Source organism: Numida meleagris, chromosome 23 (assembly GCF_002078875.1).
Source record: "Numida meleagris isolate 19003 breed g44 Domestic line chromosome 23, NumMel1.0, whole genome shotgun sequence".
Classification (NCBI taxonomy): Eukaryota; Metazoa; Chordata; class Aves; order Galliformes; family Numididae; genus Numida; species Numida meleagris.
The window spans coordinates 6040868-6062624 of record NC_034431.1 but is presented as its reverse complement, the minus strand read 5'-3'; the positions used below and the strand labels follow the sequence as shown (position 1 = coordinate 6062624).

At 45.7% G+C, this 21757-nt stretch overlaps 1 protein-coding gene across 5 annotated transcripts in view; it reads left to right on the top strand.

Moving 5' to 3' along the window:
- The window catches only part of NCAM1 (neural cell adhesion molecule 1), an 80787-nt gene continuing 59389 nt past the window's right edge, over positions 360–21757 (top strand). Inside the window, exon 1 of one of the 5 annotated variants that reach the window (XM_021376009.1) lies at positions 360–687. In XM_021376009.1, the coding sequence (XP_021231684.1) occupies positions 636–687 (52 nt within the window). In that variant the 5' untranslated portion in view covers positions 360–635. The remainder of the gene's footprint in view (positions 688–21757) is intronic. The other 4 variants (XM_021376008.1, XM_021376013.1, XM_021376011.1 and 1 more) reach the window with 4 other exon arrangements.

Here is a 21757-nt window from a genome sequence, read left to right as displayed (position 1 = left end):
GACGCGCTCAGTGGGCAGTACTGGTGGTAAGTGGATTGTTGGACTGGATGATCTTAGAGGTCTTCTCCAACCTGAATGATTCTGTGATTCTCCTTTTTGCCGAAACGGTTTTTCCTCATCAATGTTCTATTTAAGTGTCATGAGGAGTCCTTATGCACAGAACTGTCTGCTCACACAGCATTAATGACAGAAATGGTAATTGAGCAACTGAACCGAGTTACTTTCCACGCTGTGACAGAAACCAGCTCCGTGCATTCCTCCCCCGCCCCCCCCGCCCAACGAAGCACACCCCGCAGCCGCTCCGCTCCGCGCCGCGTTTTGCGGGCGGCCGCCAGCGCCCACCGGCGCGGCCTATTTGAGGCGGGCGCGGGCGGAAGGACACGGCGGTGCCCGCTCGCTTCAGAGAGCGGCGCGCAGGGATCCGCGCGGTGCTGCGGCGCTGTCAGTCACGGCGGCGGCGCCGGGAGGCGGCCGGGGCGCAGCGGGCGGAGCGGGGACACGCGCGGAGCGGAGCGGAGCGGCGCGAAGGGAACGCGGGGCAAAAACGGGAAGATCCATCCGGCGGGCCGCGTGGTGCTCCGCCCGCACGGAACGGCTATTTCGAAGCGGCCCCTCTCGCCCCCCCGCCGGCTGCGATGCTGCCCGCCGCCGCGCTGCCCTGGACGTTGTTTTTCCTCGGAGCCGCAGGTACCGGCGGGGCGATGCCGGCTGCGGGCGGGGGCTGCGGGGCGGGGGGAGCCCCGGGCCGGGGGCTGCGGGAGCGCAGACAATGGGCGGCGGGGTGCGGCCGCGGCGGGCGCATTGTGAGCGGCGGGGGGAGCGGCTGCGCGGGGCGCGATCGCACGGGAAGGGGTGCGATCGGAAGGGACGCGACCGCAAGGGATGCGGTTGGAAGGGATGAAACTGCGAGGAATCGTGATAGTGAGAGAAGGGATGCGATTGTACGAGATACAGTTGCAAGGCAGGGGATGCGATCGCGAGGGGTGTGATTGTAAGGGAAGGGATGCGATCGCGAGGAAGGGGATGCGATTGCAGGAGATGCGGTTGCACGGGAAAGGATGCGACCGCAAGGGATGCAGTTGCAATTAAAGAGCAGCTGCAGGGAATAAGAAGGAAAAAAGGCGAGCGGCGGGAGCAGGGCGGCTGCAGCGGGGGAACGCAGCCGGGACGCGGCGGGGGGGCGCGGGGCGGCGGCGCGGGAGCGTGCGAGGGGCGCGCGCCGCGGAGGCGCGGGGAGCGGCGGCCGTGCACGAGCAGCGCGGGAGGGGAGGGGTCGGCGGCGGCCAATCAGCGCCGGGCGGGAGCGGCCCCCGGGTCGCCAACGGCCCCGCGACCCCCGGGGGGTGGGCGCGGCCCCGGCGTCGGGCAGGTGCAGCGGGAGGTGCTGCCGGCGCCCGCCCCGCCCGTCGCGCTTTCCGAGCACCTGAAGCCCCCGCGCGGTGGACCCCCCCCCCCCCCCGCCTTTAACGCCCGGCATCGTCTGGTGCCCCGCTCCAGCGCGTGTTTATCCAATAATAGTAATTATGAATGCAGAGAGCGCCTGGGGAGCTGCGTGGCTGGGAGTGGGCTGCCAAAGCTGCATAAAATGGAGAATCCCGGACCCAAATAAAATATTAAAAAGCCAGAACAAAGCAGCAGCGCAGTTGGCAGAAAAGGCAGCGGCAGCCCATCGGCTGGGCGCTCTGCGTTACGGGATGCTCCGGGCTGGCACTGTCCTCCCCGCGCTGTGATGGGGGCACATCGCTCTGTGTATATTCCCGTTGGCGTAGTGATGGTTTAATTTACTGCTAAATTAAAGCGATGTTCTCCCGTAACATAGAATGTGATTTATAGATCCAGCAGATGGCTCGTCTCCTTTCATTTAAATCCTGAGGGCTACAGTTTCATAAATAATAGTCTTTTATGTGAACTTTATCCTCCTGACCTATGCAGAAGTCCTGGCTTGCGTGGTTTTCGGTTGTTGTTTCTTAAAAGACACTTAATATAGCAGTAACTGAATGAATACTCCGTGTTTAAGTGTTAGAGATTGTGGCTGCTCTCCAGGCTGGAAGTGCCTTTGCTCCTCGGCTCATCTCCAGGAGCACATTTTACAGCCAGACCTTCTTGCCACTGGGAAGCAGCGATTGTTTCCTTGTCATGGCTTTTGGGGTTTCATGTTTGTGGTGGCGGTGTTTCGTTGGGCGGGTTGGTGGATTTTCTTTGGCATTGCCATGGGTTTGCCTTGACCGGCTGTCAGAAAGCAGAACCAATCGGTGGGGGAAGGAGGAAGGAGCGCCGCATCTGCTGCCATCAGTCTGCAAGGAGCAGAGAAAAGCGTTAGTAAGAGACAAAAGCACGCTTTATTTCCTCATTTAAAAGGTTGTCCTGCATTTTGCTCGTTATTTAACACATCTGCTGTGATCGTTTGTGTAGATAATGTATGATTCTGTTGTTCCTCTAACTCGCAGCTTGCAAATAGCAAGAGATATTATGAAGTTAATGAAAGCGTGTGCAAAACCAGATTGGGAAGAAGCTGTTCACTGGTGATGTGTCATAGCTTTTATCCAGGGGACTGTTGGGAAAAGCAGGGCCATGTCAGCTTTTTCCAGGTGGAGTGAAAAGATCATGTCTTTGTTTTGCTGGTTTTGTACCCTCACGGAGATCTGGAAAGTGGGCAGAAATAGCGGAGCGGTTGTTGTCTGAGGGCTGGATTGGGATTTTGGAGTCGTTTTCAGTGTACAGTATAGGCGCCTAGCAGGAGTCATCTATTCCCAGATACAAAGCAAGGAAAAACTACATGTTGAAATACTTCTTTTTCCCCACTTATGGTCCTAGTCTGATTGTTTTTCATCGTATCTGTCTAAGAAGAAGGCAGATAGTGGCAGTCTGTGCAGCAGTCAGACCTGCAGCTCCCAAACCTTCCACGCAGCAATGAGAGAAAAGCGTTTGCCGAGCTTTGTGGAGGTTATTATTTTGAGTGGTGATGCTGATGTGTTTGAGAATGACGGAAGTGAGCGGACGGCTTTGGTTGTGGCATTTTTGGGAAATGGGGTATGTATGGACTTGGGCGTCTGAGGTTGCTTTTGTTTTATCACATGCAGAATGTGTACTGCAGATACTTTTGTGAAGCTGTTGTTTGGACAGATGCAGAACATCAATAACGGTCTTAATCCTGGTAACGTCAGATCTTTGGGCAGCTGCTGACGGAAAAGCTTATTTTTGGGAACAGCTGACAACTGAAGGTTCACCCAGTTTAGCAAATGCAAATTGCTTCGGAAAACCAGAGTTGTAATTTACTGAGTTTGGTCCATAGATACTTCCAACTACATCACGTTGGACTCAGTGATCCTTGTGTGTCCCTTCCAGCTTGGGATATCCTATGGTTTGACAGCACAGTGGAGATGGTTTGATTTGCCATGTGGAGTTGATTCCACAGGTGAAGGTGGGTACAGCGATACAGCTCTGCATGGTGGCACTTCGAGATTCTGAGCTTCCTCCGCTTGGTTGGTGATGTCCAACCCATGCCTTGAGGAGTCTCGAGGAGATCTCTTGGAAAGTGGAGTCGAAATCTAGACTGTAGGAGTGCTTTTAGGAAGAAATTTTGGGGCTCCAAAAGGACCTAGGAGCGGGGAATGGCAGGAACACACCCTAGGACTGTAGGAGGGGACTGGTTGTGTTGTGTGGAGGGAGTGGTGGTCAGGCAGTGAGTGAAAATTGGTGTCTCCAAATCCAAATGGGCTTTCCGGATGTCTCATGGAAAAAAATATTTAGAGAAGTTATTGGAATTGTGTAATATATTCATACAGAAGTTAGTTAAGTGTCACTGTGATAAGTTTGTAATAACGTAGTGAATATTGTCTTAAATATTTCAAATTTTGCAGAATTTCTTGCTTTATTTTTAAAAAGTGCTGATTTTAAAAAAATGCTACTATTTACACTGGACTTTTAAAGGTGGTCTTTTTAACGAGAAGATTGGGATTTATAAAACATTCCAATTTAAATTCTTTTTTTTTCCAGCGTCTTTGTAGCTAAGATATCTGAGGCTGCATTTAAATATGACACAAAAGATGAACGGTCAATTTGGCGTTGTTTACATAATATTGGCAAATTGGTCTTAAAGTGTGGCATTACTGCATTAATCTTATGTTTAAAATAAACAGTGGAAATAATTGAAGAAACCTCAGAATTTGGAAATGCCCCTTGGTGGTTCTTCGCATCCCACAAAAAGCAGGCTGTCTTTGCATATTAATCACTCTTTCAAAGGAAGTTTGCCTTATTTGCATTGTGCATGCACTGAGGAGTCCCATAGTGTGCCTGAGAAAAAAAGGGGGGGGGAATCGGAATTGTTGTTCTGAAAAGGGTTTTTATTCCATTCAAGTGGAGGGACTGAATGCGGCAGAATTAGCGCAGTGTTTTGTAGAAGAACAGTCCCATTTGGTCATTGCGTTGCATGTGGAGCTGGCCTGGCTTTCTGAGTGCTGGGGGTAGGGTTTGAGAGGGGAGTGACTCCTCCGCATCCGATGTCATCTGTAGGGTGGGAGGTGCCCTCAGCTCACCGTGTGTGCAGTCTTTGGGTTATCAAATAGGACCCAAAATACTAACGGAAGGTTTAGTGCCCGCCTTCTGAATTCAGTGACCAAACCTCCAAGCCTTTTGAAGCCATTGGAAGATGTACAGGAGATGTAAAGACTGGGAGCATCTTCAGGTTGCCTAAATTTTGGAAAAACAAGCTGTCCTAAGGGTGATCTGCTCCTTTGGTGCTGCGGTTTCAGGCTGCTGCAGCTGTTACTTCGGAGGAAAACTGGGGCGATGTGTATGAGTCTTGCTGTCTTTGCTCTTTTTGTCTTCTGTCAGCAAATTCTGGAAAGGTAAGCTTTTCTGTTACACTAGACATCCTTGCACAAGCTAGGAACGTGTTTGACAGCCTCAAAAAAGAAAAAAAAAAAGCTTCAAGCTTTAGAATTTTGAACTTCAGGGAATGGTAGAATGGATGAATCGGGGAATGGTAGAATGCAGGAGTTGTAGAGTACATCAAGTTGGAAGGGAGCCCCAGGGATCGAGTCTATAGAACCATAGAATGTCTTAGGTTGAAAGGGACCTCAAAGCCCACCCAGTATCATGCCCCAGCCATGGGGGCTGCCCCCCACCAGCTCAGGCTGCCCAGGGCCCCATCCCACCTGGCCTTGAGAGCCTGCAGGGATGGGGCACCCACAGCTCTCTGGGCAGCAGTGCCAGCGCCTCACCTGTCTTCTGGCTCCTTCATCATCTTCTGGCTCCATGCAGGACCAGCTAAAAGTGAACCAGCGTGTCTGAAGAGGTGTGTTAGAGAGGTTTCGGTGAGTGATGGCTCTCAAACTGCTTTGCTTGGTATCCTGAATGAGAAGATGTACAGATAAAACATGTGGCACAACGTGTAGGAGCGTTGGCCTGCCGGCTGAGTCTGTAATTGTGGTTGTTATGAACAGCAGTGCCAACAGCTTCTGTTTTCAGAACAGGTGAATCCAAATCTATTCCTTTGCTGACATTATTTCTACTGGTGGCAACCAGGAAATAAAGACATCTGTGGAAGGGAGAAAATGTAGCTGGGATAACTGATATAATCACTGTACTTTCCGAACCCAAAGATGTCACCATATGCTTGTGTTTGATCAATAATATTGAGCTCTGCTGTTTGCTAAGGACTCTGCTATCTCTTTTCTTTTGCTTATCCTTGAATTATCTGCTAATTGGGCATATTTTCTTACATGGAAATAAGTTAATTTTGTGTATCTAGGAAAACACGAGATACTTTTCTTCTAATGTGGATTCCATGAGGTTCTAGCCCAAGTGTAAGCTAGTGGGAGTTTGGTATATTCAGCCTGCGGTGAATTTACTGTGATTTATTTCTGGGAAGAGATTTTCAGGGTACAAGAATAGAGCTGTTGCTCTTTTGTTGTCTTCTGTAATAGAAGATGCCTTTTTTGCTGACCAGACAGTAGGTGGTTGGTTTTGTGCTTGTTTTTGTGACCATGAGAAAGGTAAGTGTGCGCTGGTTAGTGCTGTGGCACTGTTATGGTAAAACAATGCATTTAGCGCAATTCGAAAGCCCTTTAATAACCAGTTTAAAATCGTCGTAGCTGAGAGTTTAAATAGCACTTATCAATGTGCTTACAGCATTCATTTTGTGCAGTTCATGATCTGGAATGCAAACTGTATGCTGACAGTATCGGCTAATTACGATTTTTCAAGAACTTGATTTTGTGTTTTTTCAGTGTGTTAATACTGAGAGAAACAGTCATCAGGCACTTGTGTATACCATTGCAGAAAATATAATCAACAGCTGCTTGTCCAAGTAACTTATTAAATTATTACAAGCCTGCGAATTTCAAAAGAACAGACTACTGTAAACATGTTTCAATTGTGGTGTTTGCAAGAGAGAATCTCTTAGGAGTATAACATGCTTCTAGGGATTGTGAGCAGACATACAGTGTTATTCTGGAGCCTCCCAGATCCTTTTGGAGTTTAATCTGTTCATGATCTGAGGGATGCAGCTTTCAGACGGGCAGTGTTTTTTGGAAGGAAAGTTATGTTACAATAACATCAAGAAAATAAAATGTGTCTATGCACTTCTTGTGTCACGGCCCTGTGTTTTTGTGTGTTATTTTGTGAACATCATTGATTTTTTGGGATGTACAGGGGTACCTGTAAGTAGTATTTTAGAGAAAAAAAAAAAAGAGGAAAAAGAAGATATTTTCTTATCAGGTGAATGACTTTATCTTATCTCCTTCCTAAAGATGGCACTGAGTTTAGGTGGTGAGTGAAAGCAATGCTGCTTATTCCTGTGGAATTTAGCACTTTAAATGGATTAGAACTATAAATATCTCTGCCTGACTTTGTGTCAGATCCAGAAGCATTTTAAAGTACTCGCATTTACTTATTTGATGTACACATAACGAGAATTCCACATCTCAGCAAAATGACGAAATAAGTGCAAGCACTTCAGGGGTCACATTGTTTTGTTAAGAGCAAGTAAAGCAAAAGGTCCATAATGGGTTGGGGCTTCTGCATTGCATTTCTTCTGTGTGCTGGTGACTAGGCGAGGATCAACCTTGCATTCCTTGTGCTTTGTGGATGCAAGGTATTGATATCTCTTTATCCACGTATCAAACCCATTCAGAGCTATTCTGCACTAACAAAGATCACGTGCAGTACTACAGCAAGGCTTACGGCAGAGTGGAATGGCACAGGTTGCCCAGAGAGGCGGTGGTGCCCCGTCCCTGCAGACAGCCAAGGTCAGGCTGGACGGGACTGTGAGCACTGATGGAGCTGTGGGTGTCCCTGTGCACTGCAGGGAGTGGCACCAGGCGGCCTCTGAGGGTCCCTTCTAACTCGAACCATCCTATGATTCTATTCTCAATCTACTTCCTGTAGGAAAGTTTTGATATTTGTAAATGAGGTCATAAATTAAGGGCAGCGTAGTGTAGGCTGTGGTTTGACAGCTCAGTCCTAGGTTAGCACACTGAGCTCCACTAGGTGGCACCAATTTATTGTTCTCTGTATGAAGTTGCTTTCTCTAGGGGGGGGAAAAACAAATGCACTTTGTGAAGGTGGGGGACTTTTTCTTCCTTTAGGAATTTTTAAGTATAAATAAATCTGTGGAGATAATTAACACTTAACTATTCATCTTGTGTATGCATATGCATATCCTTCATTGTGCTTTTAAAGTAGAATGATGAACTAATATTTTGGCTGAGATTTCACAGTGAGATTGAAGCACGTCATCAAAATTAAGGCAGGAGAAAAGAGAGGGTGTTCTGTGACACCAGGGGGAAGAACACAGGTAAATGCATCATTCGTCCTGAACCAGTGGCTGGTGCGTTTGGCTGCACACAGGTCTGACGTCTCTGCTTTCATCAAACCAGAAGAATTTGATGTCTGTGCAGATTCATTTTCCATAATTCTATCTCAAGACATCTCTGTATTCAGAAGCTTGGTCTGATGAAGGCAAGAGTATTTCCAGCACGTTGTAATTATCCAAGTTCTATCTTTAGTGAGCGTCCACATGATTCAAACGTGATGGTGCAGAAGGGCGCTGGGAATGACATGAGCGTATTTTATTCCCACACAAAGCGTAGAAGGGCAATGATAGCTATTTTTGTCTATTTGACACACAGTGGGTTCTCAGCAGAGATCTCTGTATCGCACTGAGCTGATCTATACGTGCTCTGTACAAAGATAACAGCTCTATCAGGGCTTGGCTGTGTGTCGCTCACCGGCCTTGACTGTGTGCTTCCGAGAAGGACGATTGGAGTTAGTTACCTTTGATTCAGTTAGCTGTTGATTTGTGGCTTGCTCAGGGGAAATTTGTCTTTGCTGTTAGTGAACTGTTTGGCTGCGGCAGAGAACCTTCTACCCTGCCACAAATATCATCACTGAACACGTCTAGCTTGTGCAGAGAAGGTTCATTTGCTCAGTAGTTCTCATGCTTCGGGAGGATGTGCAGTAACTTAACTTCTCTCGTCTTTTTCCTGTGTTTTCCATCCTATCAAATAGTGTCTTTGATGGCACTGTAAATACATGAGCTTCATATGGACCCTGGTTTCAAGCCAATGAGGGAGAATTTTAGGATGCTCAATGAGAATAAATGCTGAATAAGGCTTTGTTCTACCAAACAGTAACTTATTTTCTTCATTTAATCTTGTTTTCCGCCAATCTGAGGGGAAGCCATAAGCAGCGTTGTAGTTCTGCATCTGTTGGCTTAGGATCCAGAATGGTGGAAGTGCTACAGAAGAGAAATGCAGCTCCTCTTCACAGTGTATGTGAACTGCAGAGCTCTGGCTGTTGTGTTTGCAGAGTGTGTATAGGTCCATCTCTGATCTCTGTCCCTCCATAAAGAAAACTGTGCTCTACGTGCCTGGGAAGTGATTTGCAAGTAAGTGGCTCTTTCACATGAGACAGACTTAGCTTTTGCTGTTGAAAGTATCTGCCTTCTGTCTGGCCTGTGTTGGAGGGGATGGAAGCGTTCAGGAAAACATCTTACACCAATTTCCAGGACCTCAAATCTTACTCCCATGTTAAGCAGCTCTTACAGCCTTGTCATTTGGGCATTAACCTCTCAAAATGTCTGTCGAGATATTTGCACTGACAGTGGTTTAATCAAACAAGACGCTATAGTGATGTGCATGAGGGGGTTAAGATATTCTTGTTTAGTTGGCAGTCTGCCTTCTGGCATTTATCCTTTAGGTGCCATGGGACAATCTGATCTATGTTTTGATATTCTTTGTTGGTTTTAGTTGTGTGTTTTTTCCCCCCTTGAACTGTAGATTCATTTGTTAGTCTGGCTTCTAATATGTAATTGTAGTTATGTTTCAGCAGGCATAGCACGCCAGTCTGCATGGACTCCTCCCATCAAAATGGCAGGCTTTTTAAATACAGTTTGCTGTTTATTTCTTCTTGATGCCTTTTCTTTTCGTGGAAATGTATGTACATTAAGCATTCAGAGTCATAGAATCATTCAGGTTGGAGAAGACCTCTAAGGTCATCCAGTCCAACCATCCACTTACCACCAGTACTGCCCACTGAGCGTGTCCCTCAGTGCCACATCTCCATGGTTCCTGAACACCTCCAGGGACGGTGAGCCCACCACCCCCCTGGGCAACCTGTGCCAGTGACAGCTACTTCTCCAAAAGAGCAGTAAAAACATCACAGTGTACAAGGACCTTTCAGGCAGTATATGAAATGTATAGCTGATAAGACATTAATTATTTTAATCTTCAGGTATACGCTACTGAATAAGTTTCTCATGGAATTTGTGGAAGTATATTATCGCTTGGTTATAATCATATTCTCCAATGACTTTTCCCACTGCCATTTGTCTGTTCTTCACAGTATCTGCTGCTTGTCTGCAGCATACGGTTTACCGCTTTGCAATTTTGATAGGACTGTATGAATGCATCATTACTGACTTTGTGGTGCTGGGGGGAGCTGCAAGCTGTGGGAACGCCTCTGTGCGCTGTCTAAGGCTGGGGCACTGGGTGCCTGCTGTTCTTTGGACGCACCATCGATCTAATTGTAAATTAACCTAAGGAGAGGAAGTTTGGCGAAGCGTGTCAGGGTCTGTTTGACTCCTTCTGGGGGGATGGCCATTGGGGGTGGTGGGCTGGGACTCGGCGGGGGCGAGAGCGAGGTCTGCTTGCCAGAACAGAAGGTGGAATAGTAATTTATTATCTTCCATTCTTTGAAAACAGATGGAAAACACTGTGCTCATAAATTTGCAAGGGAAAGAATTTTGGAACCAGGCTTTGCATATGCCTTCCTCCCCCCTCCCTCCCCACACACCTTTTTGTGTTTTTTTGCATGCTTAGAAAAACAGAACAGTGAGATCCATCTCTGTTGGGAGGAAACTGTGTGGTGTTCAGCTGTGTGCCACTGAGGTGGGCAGCGCTTCTAAAGGTCCCCAAACCATCCAGTAGGGCTGTGAAACAGATGGAAAGTGCATCAGTAGCATACAGAGGTGACTTGAAGTGTGGAACGAGGCCATGGAGGGATGGAGGAGGTGGCACCGAGAGTCTTAGGATTCCTGGACACGTGGCATTGCATTAGAAATATGTTTGATCTGGAGATTTTGATTTGAGGTGACTCAAGTCAGTGGCTTTCTTTTGTTTGTCTGGGTTTTTAGTTTCAGTTTGTTTTTTTTCTTATAAAACTGAAAAATAGCATGAATGTCAACAGTAGATTGAGGCATCTTGCACTTGGAGTGTATTTCCTTCTAATGGAAGGCATGGGTACCAACCACTTGTCCCGCATCATTCCTGTTTGTAATGTATTGTCATCATCTGATGAAATGATTAGTTTTAAACTCTGAAGGTGTGACTTGCTTCTTCCATTTTCTGTTACGAGAGGTTACATTTTTTTTTTCTTCTTCTTTCACAAAATAAGAAGAATTATAACGCCATTATTTCCGGTTAAAAGCTAAGCAGGTCCCATGTGAGCCTCGTCTGATTCATAATGGATTACTGCTCTAGAATTAGAAAATTGCATTATAAATCACGATGTCCTTCCTAGCTAAGCAATTCGTGCACGGGCTCTCGTGCTCCCGGAGCTGCCCATTGCCAGCAGCTGCACCGTGTGCTGCGCTGTGGGGAGGGACAGGTGGATCACTGCTCCGACTTCAAACTGCTCCTCTGTGCTGTTTCTTTGTTAAGCACTGCGTAAGACGCAAGGCAGAGGACTCGATGCAAGCCTTCGGCTGGAAAGCGCTTAGAAATGGAAACTCCGGCGCTATGTCAGAATTTAACAGCGCTGCGTTTTATAAGCAGCGGGCTTTTCATGCTGACTGAGAGATGGGAAGGGAAGAATTGGCCTTCTTGAAGGGGAAAAATCAAACTTAATTGAGGGGGAAGTGTACTGCAAAGAGGAAAAAATCCTACAGCTGAGATAGAGGCTGCAGAAAAAGTTCTAATTGAAGTGACTTTGCTTGTGTTTTGCCAAAATGTAGCTATTTCTGCTTAGAACTTGTGAATTTTAGAATTAAGTCTGGAGCTGGTTATAAAAGAGTGTAACTAAGATTTTTCTTCTACCTTGCCAACTAAATGGTCACCTTATTTACTGAATATCTCCAAAACCCGTGGCAGATGTTTCAAGCAGAACTAAGCAATGGGAGATGGAGAGCTCTTTGTTCCTTATGAGTGCCTATAAACGAAAAGATGGAGTCAGGTCTCGTGTTGGGGTGTTCAGATGGGCGGCCTGGTGGAGCGCAACTGTGGCTCTCAGCTTCAAGAAGCAGCGACTTGAGGCATCTGTTAGATGTTGGCCAAGTGGAAGAGCTGCATCCCAGGTGGGGATTGGTGACCACGTTGTGTTGGCGTGCTCCCGTACTGCTGGAGGTTCTTATGGTGGTCTTCATGTGCTGCAGATCTGTCTCTGGAATTCGAGCAGACCTCAAGGAAACACCAAACACAGGAACACATACAGCAAGAATAAACTTCAGAAATACCGATCAGTGTGTGGTTATCTTCTTACTTGTTAATTTCTATCCCCATAAACTAATTTGGCTTTATATTCAGGGTTTTCTATATGGGATTGAACAGTTGTATCTGACTGCCAGCTTTCAAGGAAGCTTACTAATACAGGCTCATTTATATTTTCGACAGTGATCATTTTTATTTCAGAACAAGTCATGTTCTCACATGTTTTTGTTGTTTTACTAAATGACAGAAGTGACTAAATTCATGCTTTATGCATACATCAGACGCCACATTCTCATACCATCTGTTACCAAACTTTGAGATTTTGTTTTTTACCAGTTTGCAGCAATTTTAGGAGGAAAAGGGGGAAATAGAACAGGTGATTAAGAGTAAAACACTAATGGGATTTGGGCGATGCAGAGCGTTGTATGCATTTCGTTGTTAGTGTAATGGTAAGAGAAGTATCCGTGTTGGGTTTTTAATCTGTTCATTAGCCTCCCACAGAAGATACCCTGTCATTACCTAGTCGCTGTTTCTTTTTTTTCTTCAGAAAAGTGTTTATAGTTGTGATTGCGGTTCATTATCTCTGATGAACTAAAGGATGTCCCGGGAGGAAATGGCTGATAACAAAATCACCTGTGGGTTGATTCCAATTCACACCACATCCTCCTGTGTACGTGGTTTAATGAGTTTATGTAATAAAAAGATACCTCATTCTTTGAATTAACAGCTCCGCGTTTGTCCTGTTTTAGAGCTTCCCGGTTGGACAGTGGTGTTTGCTTGCTGTAGTAGCTGTTATTTGGTTTTTCAGTTTACTGTTTGACACAGAAAATCTTCAGAACCATCTTTTGAGGAAATCGAGTCAGCATGAGAATAAGCAAGGCTTACTGTTCTCTGTCAAGAGAAGAAAATGCTTCTCAGCAAGAACCCAAACTGCTCGTTATTTACGAGTCAGTACTGATTTTGTGTAGGCAGGGCTTCGTTTAGAGGTCGAAGGAAGAGGTAGGGTTCTCCTCTTCCATTCCAATGGAAGTACTATCCTGTCACCACAGTAAATGCCTGAAAACTCTAAATCTCTGAACTGTTTAAATGATATTTCACAACTGTTCTTATCTTGCCAAAACATCTCAAAGTGGTCAGTATTTTTTGCTGACCATCATAAATAAAGGGGTGTTTAGGTGTCACAGGAGCACCAGTTGATACTTTATTTCCTCACTGACTTCATTGGCTTTCCTAAGACATATGCATGTGTGTAGAAGTTGGAATTAGCTTCATCATGAAGCGATGTTTCTCTGAGCAGAGCATGTTTTAGAGTTATGGAATTGTATGAAATGTTTGGGATGAGCAAAGGACCTGCATCTTGGATATCTTCCATCATTTTGTGCTGTGGCCATGTTATAACCAGTGCTAGGTTTGAATTGCTAATGAAGGGTGCTGTAGCTTACGTGCATTCATTATATTTCTCAAGTATCTTTGATGCTTTGGAGCATTTGTCAGGATGCTGGACCGTGGGAGGTGTTTTCCACAAGGAGTGGCACAGATGGGATGCAGTCTGCCTTGGGCTCACCCCTCCTCATGTCGTGTGTTGGGATCAGCGTGGTGTGTACACTGCTGTTCTGTTGTGTGCCTTCCTGTAGGTTCTGGTGGGACTTTGGAATACTGTGTCATCATCAAAAAGGTGATCAGAGGTCTGGAGTACCTCTCCTGTGAAGAAAGAGGGAGTTGGGCTTGTTCAGCTTGGAGAAGAGAAGGCTGCGAGGAAACCTCATTGCGGCCTGCCAAGTACTGGGAGCTTACAAGCAGGAGCGGCACTGACTGTATACATGGCCTGATAGTGACAGGACAAGGGGGCATGGCTTGAAACTGAAAGAGGGGAGATGTCAATTAGTTGTGAGGAAGCAATCCTTTCCTCAGAGGGCGGTGAGGCGCTGGCACTGCTGCCCAGAGAGCTGTGGGTGCCCCATCCCTGCAGGCACTCAAGGCCAGGTGGGATGGGGCCCTGGGCAGCCTGAGCTGGTGTGGGGCAGCCCTGCCCATGGCCGGGGGGTGGCACTGGGTGTAGTTTATGGTCCGTCTCTCCAGCCTAAGCCATTCTATAATTACTGCATGCTCATTTCAGTATGGAAACAAGATGGGTGTAAAATTCAACTTCCTACAGAAACAAAGTAAAAGCTGTATCAGACAATACAAAGTTGAGTGCAGTTAAAGCTAAAACAAGCAAGCTCCCCATTTGTTTAAAGTATGATATAAAATAATGGCAATATTTTAACACCAGTCTCCTAATCACAGAATCCTGGAATTGTTTGAGCTGGAAGGGACCCTTAAAGGTTGTCTAATCAGTGCTGTGCTTGCAAAAGGAATACTGTGCTTGGTTCTTACCATCATCCTCTGTGGCACTGAGCTTTTTGCATTATTTTAACTGTTTCTACTGAGAAGTTTTCTTAATTTCATGTTGTTTTTTATTTGCTATATTTTAGCAGAAAGCTCTAGATAGCTGGCGTTCGGACAGTGCTTTGCATGTCTTTGAACTCAACTGTTTCTCTCCATGTGAAATGAACATTAAAACACTGTTCAGTACAGATGCCCTTTTACACAGCTGACACTGGTTGTACAAGCAAAACTATCATATGCAGCCAAAGAGCAGAAAAACGGAAATAATTAGATGCCAGCAGCACGAGTTGTGTAGCGATCTATTCAGCTGTCTTCCCCACAACGCACTTCCAGAAAAAGTTAGAGCCAACACGTAACTTGGCAGTGGTTGCTTGATTTTTAATTCACTTAAATGATCATCACCTCCCAGAAAGCACTTGACTAAATTTTCATGTTTTAAGACTTGTCAAAGTTATACGAATGAGATCTATTCCATTTGATATGAACAGCTTAAAACCATGTGAATTCTCAATGGTGGCTGAAATTCTGTCAGTGCTGTAATTTACTAACGATATAACAATGCTGAATTTTTCCATGTAGGGGAAAGCAAGCTCTCATGTTTCTTTGTACGGTGAGGGGATTGCAAAAATGTCTTTACCTTTCAGTAACGAAAGGGGCTGTAAGAAGGAAGGGCACAGACTCTTTAGCAGGGTCTGTTGTGATAGCACAAGGGGAAAAGGCTTCCGACAGAAAGAGGGGAGATTCAGACTGGAGATAAGGAAGAAGGTTTGGCACTAAGGGCGGTGAGGCACTGGCACAGGTTGCCCAGAGAGGCGGTGGTGCCCCGTCCCTGCAGACAGCCAAGGTCAGGCTGGACGGGGCTGTGAGCACTGATGGAGCTGTGGGTGTCCCTGTGCATTGCAGAGAGTGGCACCAGGCGGCCCTGATGGGTCCCTTCCATCAAACCATTCTATGAAAATAGTCCCGTTGATGTAACTGGCAAATGCTGGTGGCTTTGCTGCACCGAATGCATCGGGAGGGCCACAACTCTGCTGGAGCAGCAGCTCTCCCTCCTTCCAGCACTGGGGCTCTTGCTGCAGAAAGCACGCAGAGGTCACTGCTGGGACGATGCACAGACTTGGTTCTTCATAATGGGGAGAACAGCTGATTTCATCTAGTTCATTTTGCTGAGAGACACATTCCTGAGTGATTACAGTCACGCAAAGAAATGTTACTGGAAGTGGAGATCTCTGCTGTGCGTGCTTCGGGAGCAGCCCTGGTCTGGCTGCCTGGTGCAGGGACAAGGGTGGAAACAGGAGTTTGAAAGTGATGGGTGTAGAAACAAAATAACCATTGACCTATGCGGGAAGAAAGGACCCTTGTTCTGTTCCTTGAACTGTCTCTTCTCAGTGGGTAATTCACGTTTGGTTTTCTGGTTTAATTGCTGTAGATGGTGCCTTGTGTATCTGTAGAGATAATCTTAGAGATCTTACTGTATTTAAACTAACCTTACCAAGTTCTTTAGAGTTTCCAGTTGATTTCTTTGTTTGTGTTTGAATGACCTCTTGCACGGCACCTCAGTTCATTAAGGAGGAGCACAGTATCATCAGGACAGCGTTTCATAGGGATAGGTGTTGAAAGCAGTTCTCATTGGTGGTGCTGACCCTGAGATCTGTCCTTCTGTACCATGTAAGCCTCTAGGAATTACAGACAGTTTTATTCATGTATGAAATGTTAATCTCAAGGCATGCGTAGTATCTCAATGCGTTTTCTCTTTTTAAGGATTGCTGCTGTACAAAATGTTCTTGTGAACTCTTTGCACATCTGCTCTGAAGGAAACTCATTTGAGGTTTTTCTTTTTTGAGGGGTTCGTAGACTTGTAATTAGTGGCAGTATTGTTAGTGTGACTCTAATGAAGGGGACAGTGTGCTGGAGTGAAAAACCCTGCTTTCTTGTTGTTCATCCCCAGTTGGTGAAGGACTTGGCTAGACACTTCATGATGCTGCAGGATGAACAAGAGAGCTATTCATAATTACGGTTTTCTTACAGAAACAAATATGGAAAATTCACATGCTGGTCTCGTTTCTTGTCCCAAAACATGTTTCATAGGTTTGACTTTGTCTAGAGTTATTATCCAGGAAGAAGAAAAGGAACCTCTCGTTGGTCACTCCCAGGATATCCATGACATATATTTAAGGAATGTAATGCCTTTGTGCAATGAATGCCTTGGTGTTGCTGACTTCTGTTGGTGTGCTCTGCCACGCTGCGCTCTGCTGCAGTTGCGGATGAAGATCTCGACCGTATTTGGCTGTTTGGTGAATCCAGTGAGGCAGTGCTGATGTCCAGAACTAAGTGCTACAGACAGCACTGTCGACCTTTGCAGCATGAAGACATTTTAATGTAGCTAGTCTGTGATCTTTTCCTTTCTCTTTTTCCAGGGGTTTTCTTTATCAAATTTTATCAGCAAAGTAAAAGCCCATGTGGTACCATGGCTCATGTACCGTGTTGTTCCTTCTGATTTTCATTTAATTGCAGCTTACCTTTTTTCTTAGTATTTCATGCTTTGCTATTAATTCCTTATTCAAAATAAATAAGAAATAAAGCAAAACGTGACTTCCTGCAATTATTTTGCCCGTTAGAGGCGAGCAGAAACACGTACTATTTCCCTGGTTTCCTTTGGTGTTTGTTTGCTGAATCAATAAACAGTACCAATCTCCTGACACATTCATTCATCTTAAGCTTTTTCAAGAGAATCTGATGTGACACAATGAACAAGGCACCAATCAAACGTAACACTGCATTCTTCTTCCTCTCTTTCATTCCTATAATTCTCTCAGTTGGAATAATGCATATTGAATGGTTTTTGTGGTGGTATTTCAATTTGTGAGAATAAAGGCAAATAAGAGTGCATTTTCCTCCCTCTTTGTGAAGACATTTCAAAATGATACAAACGTGCATCTAAATATGAACTAGGTTGCTCGTTTCCTCTTGAGGAAGATTCTTGATGTTGGTAGCTATATTTTTTTTTTTTTTTCTGGAGCACATGGTCTTTTTCAGTAAGCAGCATCTAAACTATTGATGTTTCTGTCTGCTGGTAATGCAGTGATTGATCTGCATGGGCAGTCAGGTGACTATGGACAGCCTAAACTTAGGTACGGTCTCATATGTATTTTCTACTGCATAATTTTCATTTAAACACAGCTGAAGGGAGGAGGGTCTGTCCCTTGGCCTCTCTTAAGGGCTGAGCAATTCTATCATTCATTTTGTGTCTATGCAGCTAAGGCTCCGTCTTTGTGCTGGTAATGGCAAACCAAGACTCAAAAGCAAATATCAGCAACTTGAAAGTCATTTTCATACTGGAATGAGCAGAGCACCCAAGTTTATGCAAGAGCTTGTTTAAATGGGTGTTTATCTTCACATCTGTTGTTTTAAGGACGGGTTTTACTACTGTCAGTAATCAAGTAATCGCAAGGAAGCTGGGATTTACCGTGCAGGGTTGCGTTCCCTTCTCACTTTCAGGTTTGTGTTATTGAGTTGGATCTTACCCGCTAGCTGAACTAGTTCACATCCTATTTCTGTCATATGATAGAATTAGTTAAAATATGTCAGAACTCAGAGGAGGTGTCATAGAATTCTGATTTCCCTTGAAATCTCTGCTGGCTCAATCCGTCAGTCTCCTTTTGTTTCTTCTGGAACTGTGTACCTACTCCATGTCATTTCATCTTGCAGTAAGAAATACAGGTCTCCAGAACTTGTCTAGCTCCCTTGGATTTGCAGACAACAATTAAGCAAGTATTAAAAACTCGGTGTACAAATGGCTGCAGAAGTCCACATGTCTGAGCACTTGTTGGAGCGGTAACGACCATCCCTGCTCATGCTTGGTAGCTAAGCTTGTTTCAGGACCTCTGTTTCAAAAACTCATTGTGGCTTTGTGAAATTGGCCACTTATGAAGTGATTCCGTTGAGAAGATTGGTTTATGTAACTGCATATTGCTCGCCATTAAAATTTCATGGGGCTTCTGTTTAACACGCGTCCTGACCTTGCTTATATGGGACCTGGTGAAACTATTGAGGTTACACTATGCAAGCAATGTATAATCCATTCCCTGGGGATGTCTGAAAGGCTGCTCCCTTATTATTTTTTTTTTTTTAAGGACTACCTGTCCAACAATCAGTTCATCCCTCTGATTGTTTAGGAGAAGAGCATCTTTGCATTTTCTGCAAAGGAAACCAGCATTGTTTTGAGTCCTTGATGACGAACTTGTTCTAGTAGTTTTGCTGCCATTAACAAATACAACTTTCTTCACTGTTTTTAAGTGATTGAGGGCAACTGTACTGAAATACATGTTTAATGGCTCATCTGCTGCACGAAAGCTGAGCACGGTGGGTCTGTGCCAGCAGCATTGTGTTGTGCAGGTTTGCTCCTGACTGCCCATCAGTCATGGTGTTGGTTCTGCTTTTGCTAGGCACATAGTCCAGCCTTTTGCTCCCCATTCCCTTCTGTTTCCACCAGGTTGCTGTGTTTGCCTCAGGTACGAACTGTAGTCAGTTGCACAGTATCCTGTAAACTGAGAGCTGTTTAATGCTGATGTGGTTAGTGTATGTTGTCTATATATCAAAATCAAGCTTTTCATTATGCTTAATTCTGGGTTAACATCTTCAAAGGCTAATTAGATCATGAAAGCCTAGTCATCACGCTGTTATAAGTTGCAGTTGATAACACCAATGTCATGATTCACTGTTTATTGTGTCTTATGCTCTAGCATTGGTTAACTTTGACGTGCTGATTATGAATGGGATAAGAGTGACGGATGTGGAGGAGCCTCTCCTTGGGAATGAAAAGAACGTGGCAGTGTGTTTCTGCCATTAGCTAAGGAAGTATGCAATTCTTTGTTCCGCATCTGGGGATACGAGGCCGCTTGGCTGTCCTGCTTTATTGACTGAATGTGGGCATGAAGCTCAGTAATAACAGCAGGAGGTATTCCACACCCAGGGCACTGCTCTGCGAGGATGCAGACCAGGCAACTCACAGCTACCAGTGAAGTCTGCGAGTTCCCATCTTCTGCACCTCTCTCTTCAGAAACTAAAATGCAAATGAAGTGAAAGCATTTTTAACACAGAAAATTCATGTAGATCTTAATGTAACTAGGTTCTCCCATGGAGGGATTTTGCAAGCCTGGAAAGATTTCTACCAAATGGGATTTTTTTTCTTAGCTTCCTCAGGCAGATGTAGGTGCTGGAAGTTACAGCCTTCTGGAATTGGTTTAAATTTAGTGAATGTAATGGCAACCACACAATGCCAAGAGCCTTGTGACACTTCCTGAGGAATGCACCCTGGGCTGGAGGTGGTCTTCCAGGACTTCATTCGAGCAAATGGAACTGCTTGATTTCTGTAGAGATGACTGCTTCAGGAATGCTGCTGCGCCCTAGTGCTTCTGTATCAGAACTTGCTGCTGGCCTTCCTGCTGAAGAGAAAAGGAGGTGACCAGGGGTGAGTGGGAGAAAAGCACAGCTGAGGTGCTTGCAAAAAAACCACCAAACCAACCCTTAGATGCACTTGAGCTCCTGTACCACCATTTTGTTTCAGGTCTTGAAGCAAATAGGGAAATGGTGGAAATCCAGGAGTCTGTCACCTGAAAATCCTACCCTTTTCACGGAACATTGGTATAATTTTATGGTACGAGCACTCAGGCTGATGGCGCAATGCATTCCTGAGGCAGCAGGCAGTTACGCTAGCTGGGGGCTGGAGGTTTCCCCAAGGCAGTTAGCAGTTGGAAAAGCACTGCAGCACCAGGCTGCAAGCAGGAGGGCCTGGCAGCGTGTCTGCTGCAGGCTGAAGGTAGCTGGGAATGTCCTCAGCGCCCATCTGCCTGCTAGCAAACAGCCCAGCCTACAGCACGGCGACGTCCGGCTGCCATCTGAGCATGCTCTTTTCCTTTGGGAAGAAGCACCGAGGGTGTGCCTGTGCAATACAAGTGCAGCCGCTTCGTTCCTGCGTGGTTTAATGAGCGGTCAAGGCGTGTGCTGATAACCGCTCCATTTATAGCGCGGAACAATGCAGGATCGTCTCGTAGGCTGTAATTAATGAGGGATTCAGTTCTAGAAAACCGCTGCATCCATTTTGAAGATCTTTAATTATAGACACCAGCGTGTGGTGTCAGGGAATAGGGTAATGCATTTCTTATTAGAAATGTTCCCGTTCCCACACTAATGCTCCTTTTTAGGGAAAAAGAAAGAGAAAAAGCTGTCAGATGGTAAATGCAGCGTGGAAGGGTGTGGTGGAGATGGCAAAGCATGGACTGCTTCAGCGTGCAGCGTGGGCACAGGGGACTGCTCTCCTCTCTGGACTGCTCACATTTATGAGCTGTAAAAATACACGGTGCCTTTCGTGGCCCATCTGCTAATTGCTGGTGTGGCATTTTACCTGGGGGCTTCTGATGCCCTTGGCTTCTTGACTGTTCTGTTGTTTTTTTTTCATGTCTATTTCAATGGCTTTGGTTCAGCGGAGAAAGTAGAGCTAATCTGGGAGAGGACCCAGCTGTGGTGGTTGGGTTCCCCTTGGGCCCTGTGTGACCTCTGGGGATATTCTCAGCTCACGACCAAGTGTCAGGAGGTAAGTCGCTGCACGGACGGGGCTGTCTGAAGGTCTCTGTACCATTCCCCAGTTCAGCACAGACATTCTCGTGGCAATTCTGACACAGTCGTACCAGGAGCAGTGGTTCTCATGGAAGACAAGGTCCGTAGTGCTAAAAAACCACTGTAAGAGGTGTAGGGGAATGGGAGAGGCAGCAGTCACAGTGGAAGATAACGCAAGTGCAGCATGCAGCATCTCTCTTTGGCTGATTTGCAGCTCTATCACTGGTGAGTGTATAATCTGTAATGGTAATAAAGACAGAGTGACTTATGTTTTGTGCTTCTCTTCTCCTTCTTCTGTGCTCCCCTGACTTTAAAGATGCAGCAGGGCTCTTCAGAGGAGCTCTTTGCCATGGGAGCAGGGCAAATGGTTACGTGTGTGCTAAGGCGAAGGTTAATTGTCAGTTCTATCTCTGCCTGATTTTTTTTCAGCTGCTTTACTCTCTGAATGGTGATAAAACAAAGCAAATAAAATAAAAATCCAGAGTCATTTTCCTTTCTAAACCTCCTTTCTCTGGGCTTCTGAAACCTATTTATGCACAAGCCTCCATCCTAACAAAGGACTCTTTGAGGGTCCTGTGTTAGTCTAACATTCTCTTCTTTCACGTGAAATTAAGGGCTGTGATTTACTGCCATGACCTGAGTGCTCTCCTTTTCAGCTTTTTTCTTTCTTTCTTTTTTTTTTTCCCTTTCCCTCTGGTATACTTTAGTTATGCTAACATGCAGTGGTAGATGTGAGGGGTGGGCTTGTGTCAGCTCGCAGTGAGGGTCCTGGGGTTACGGGTGGACTTAGAGCAGTACGTACCTTCGTTCTGCCTGTTCCATTATCT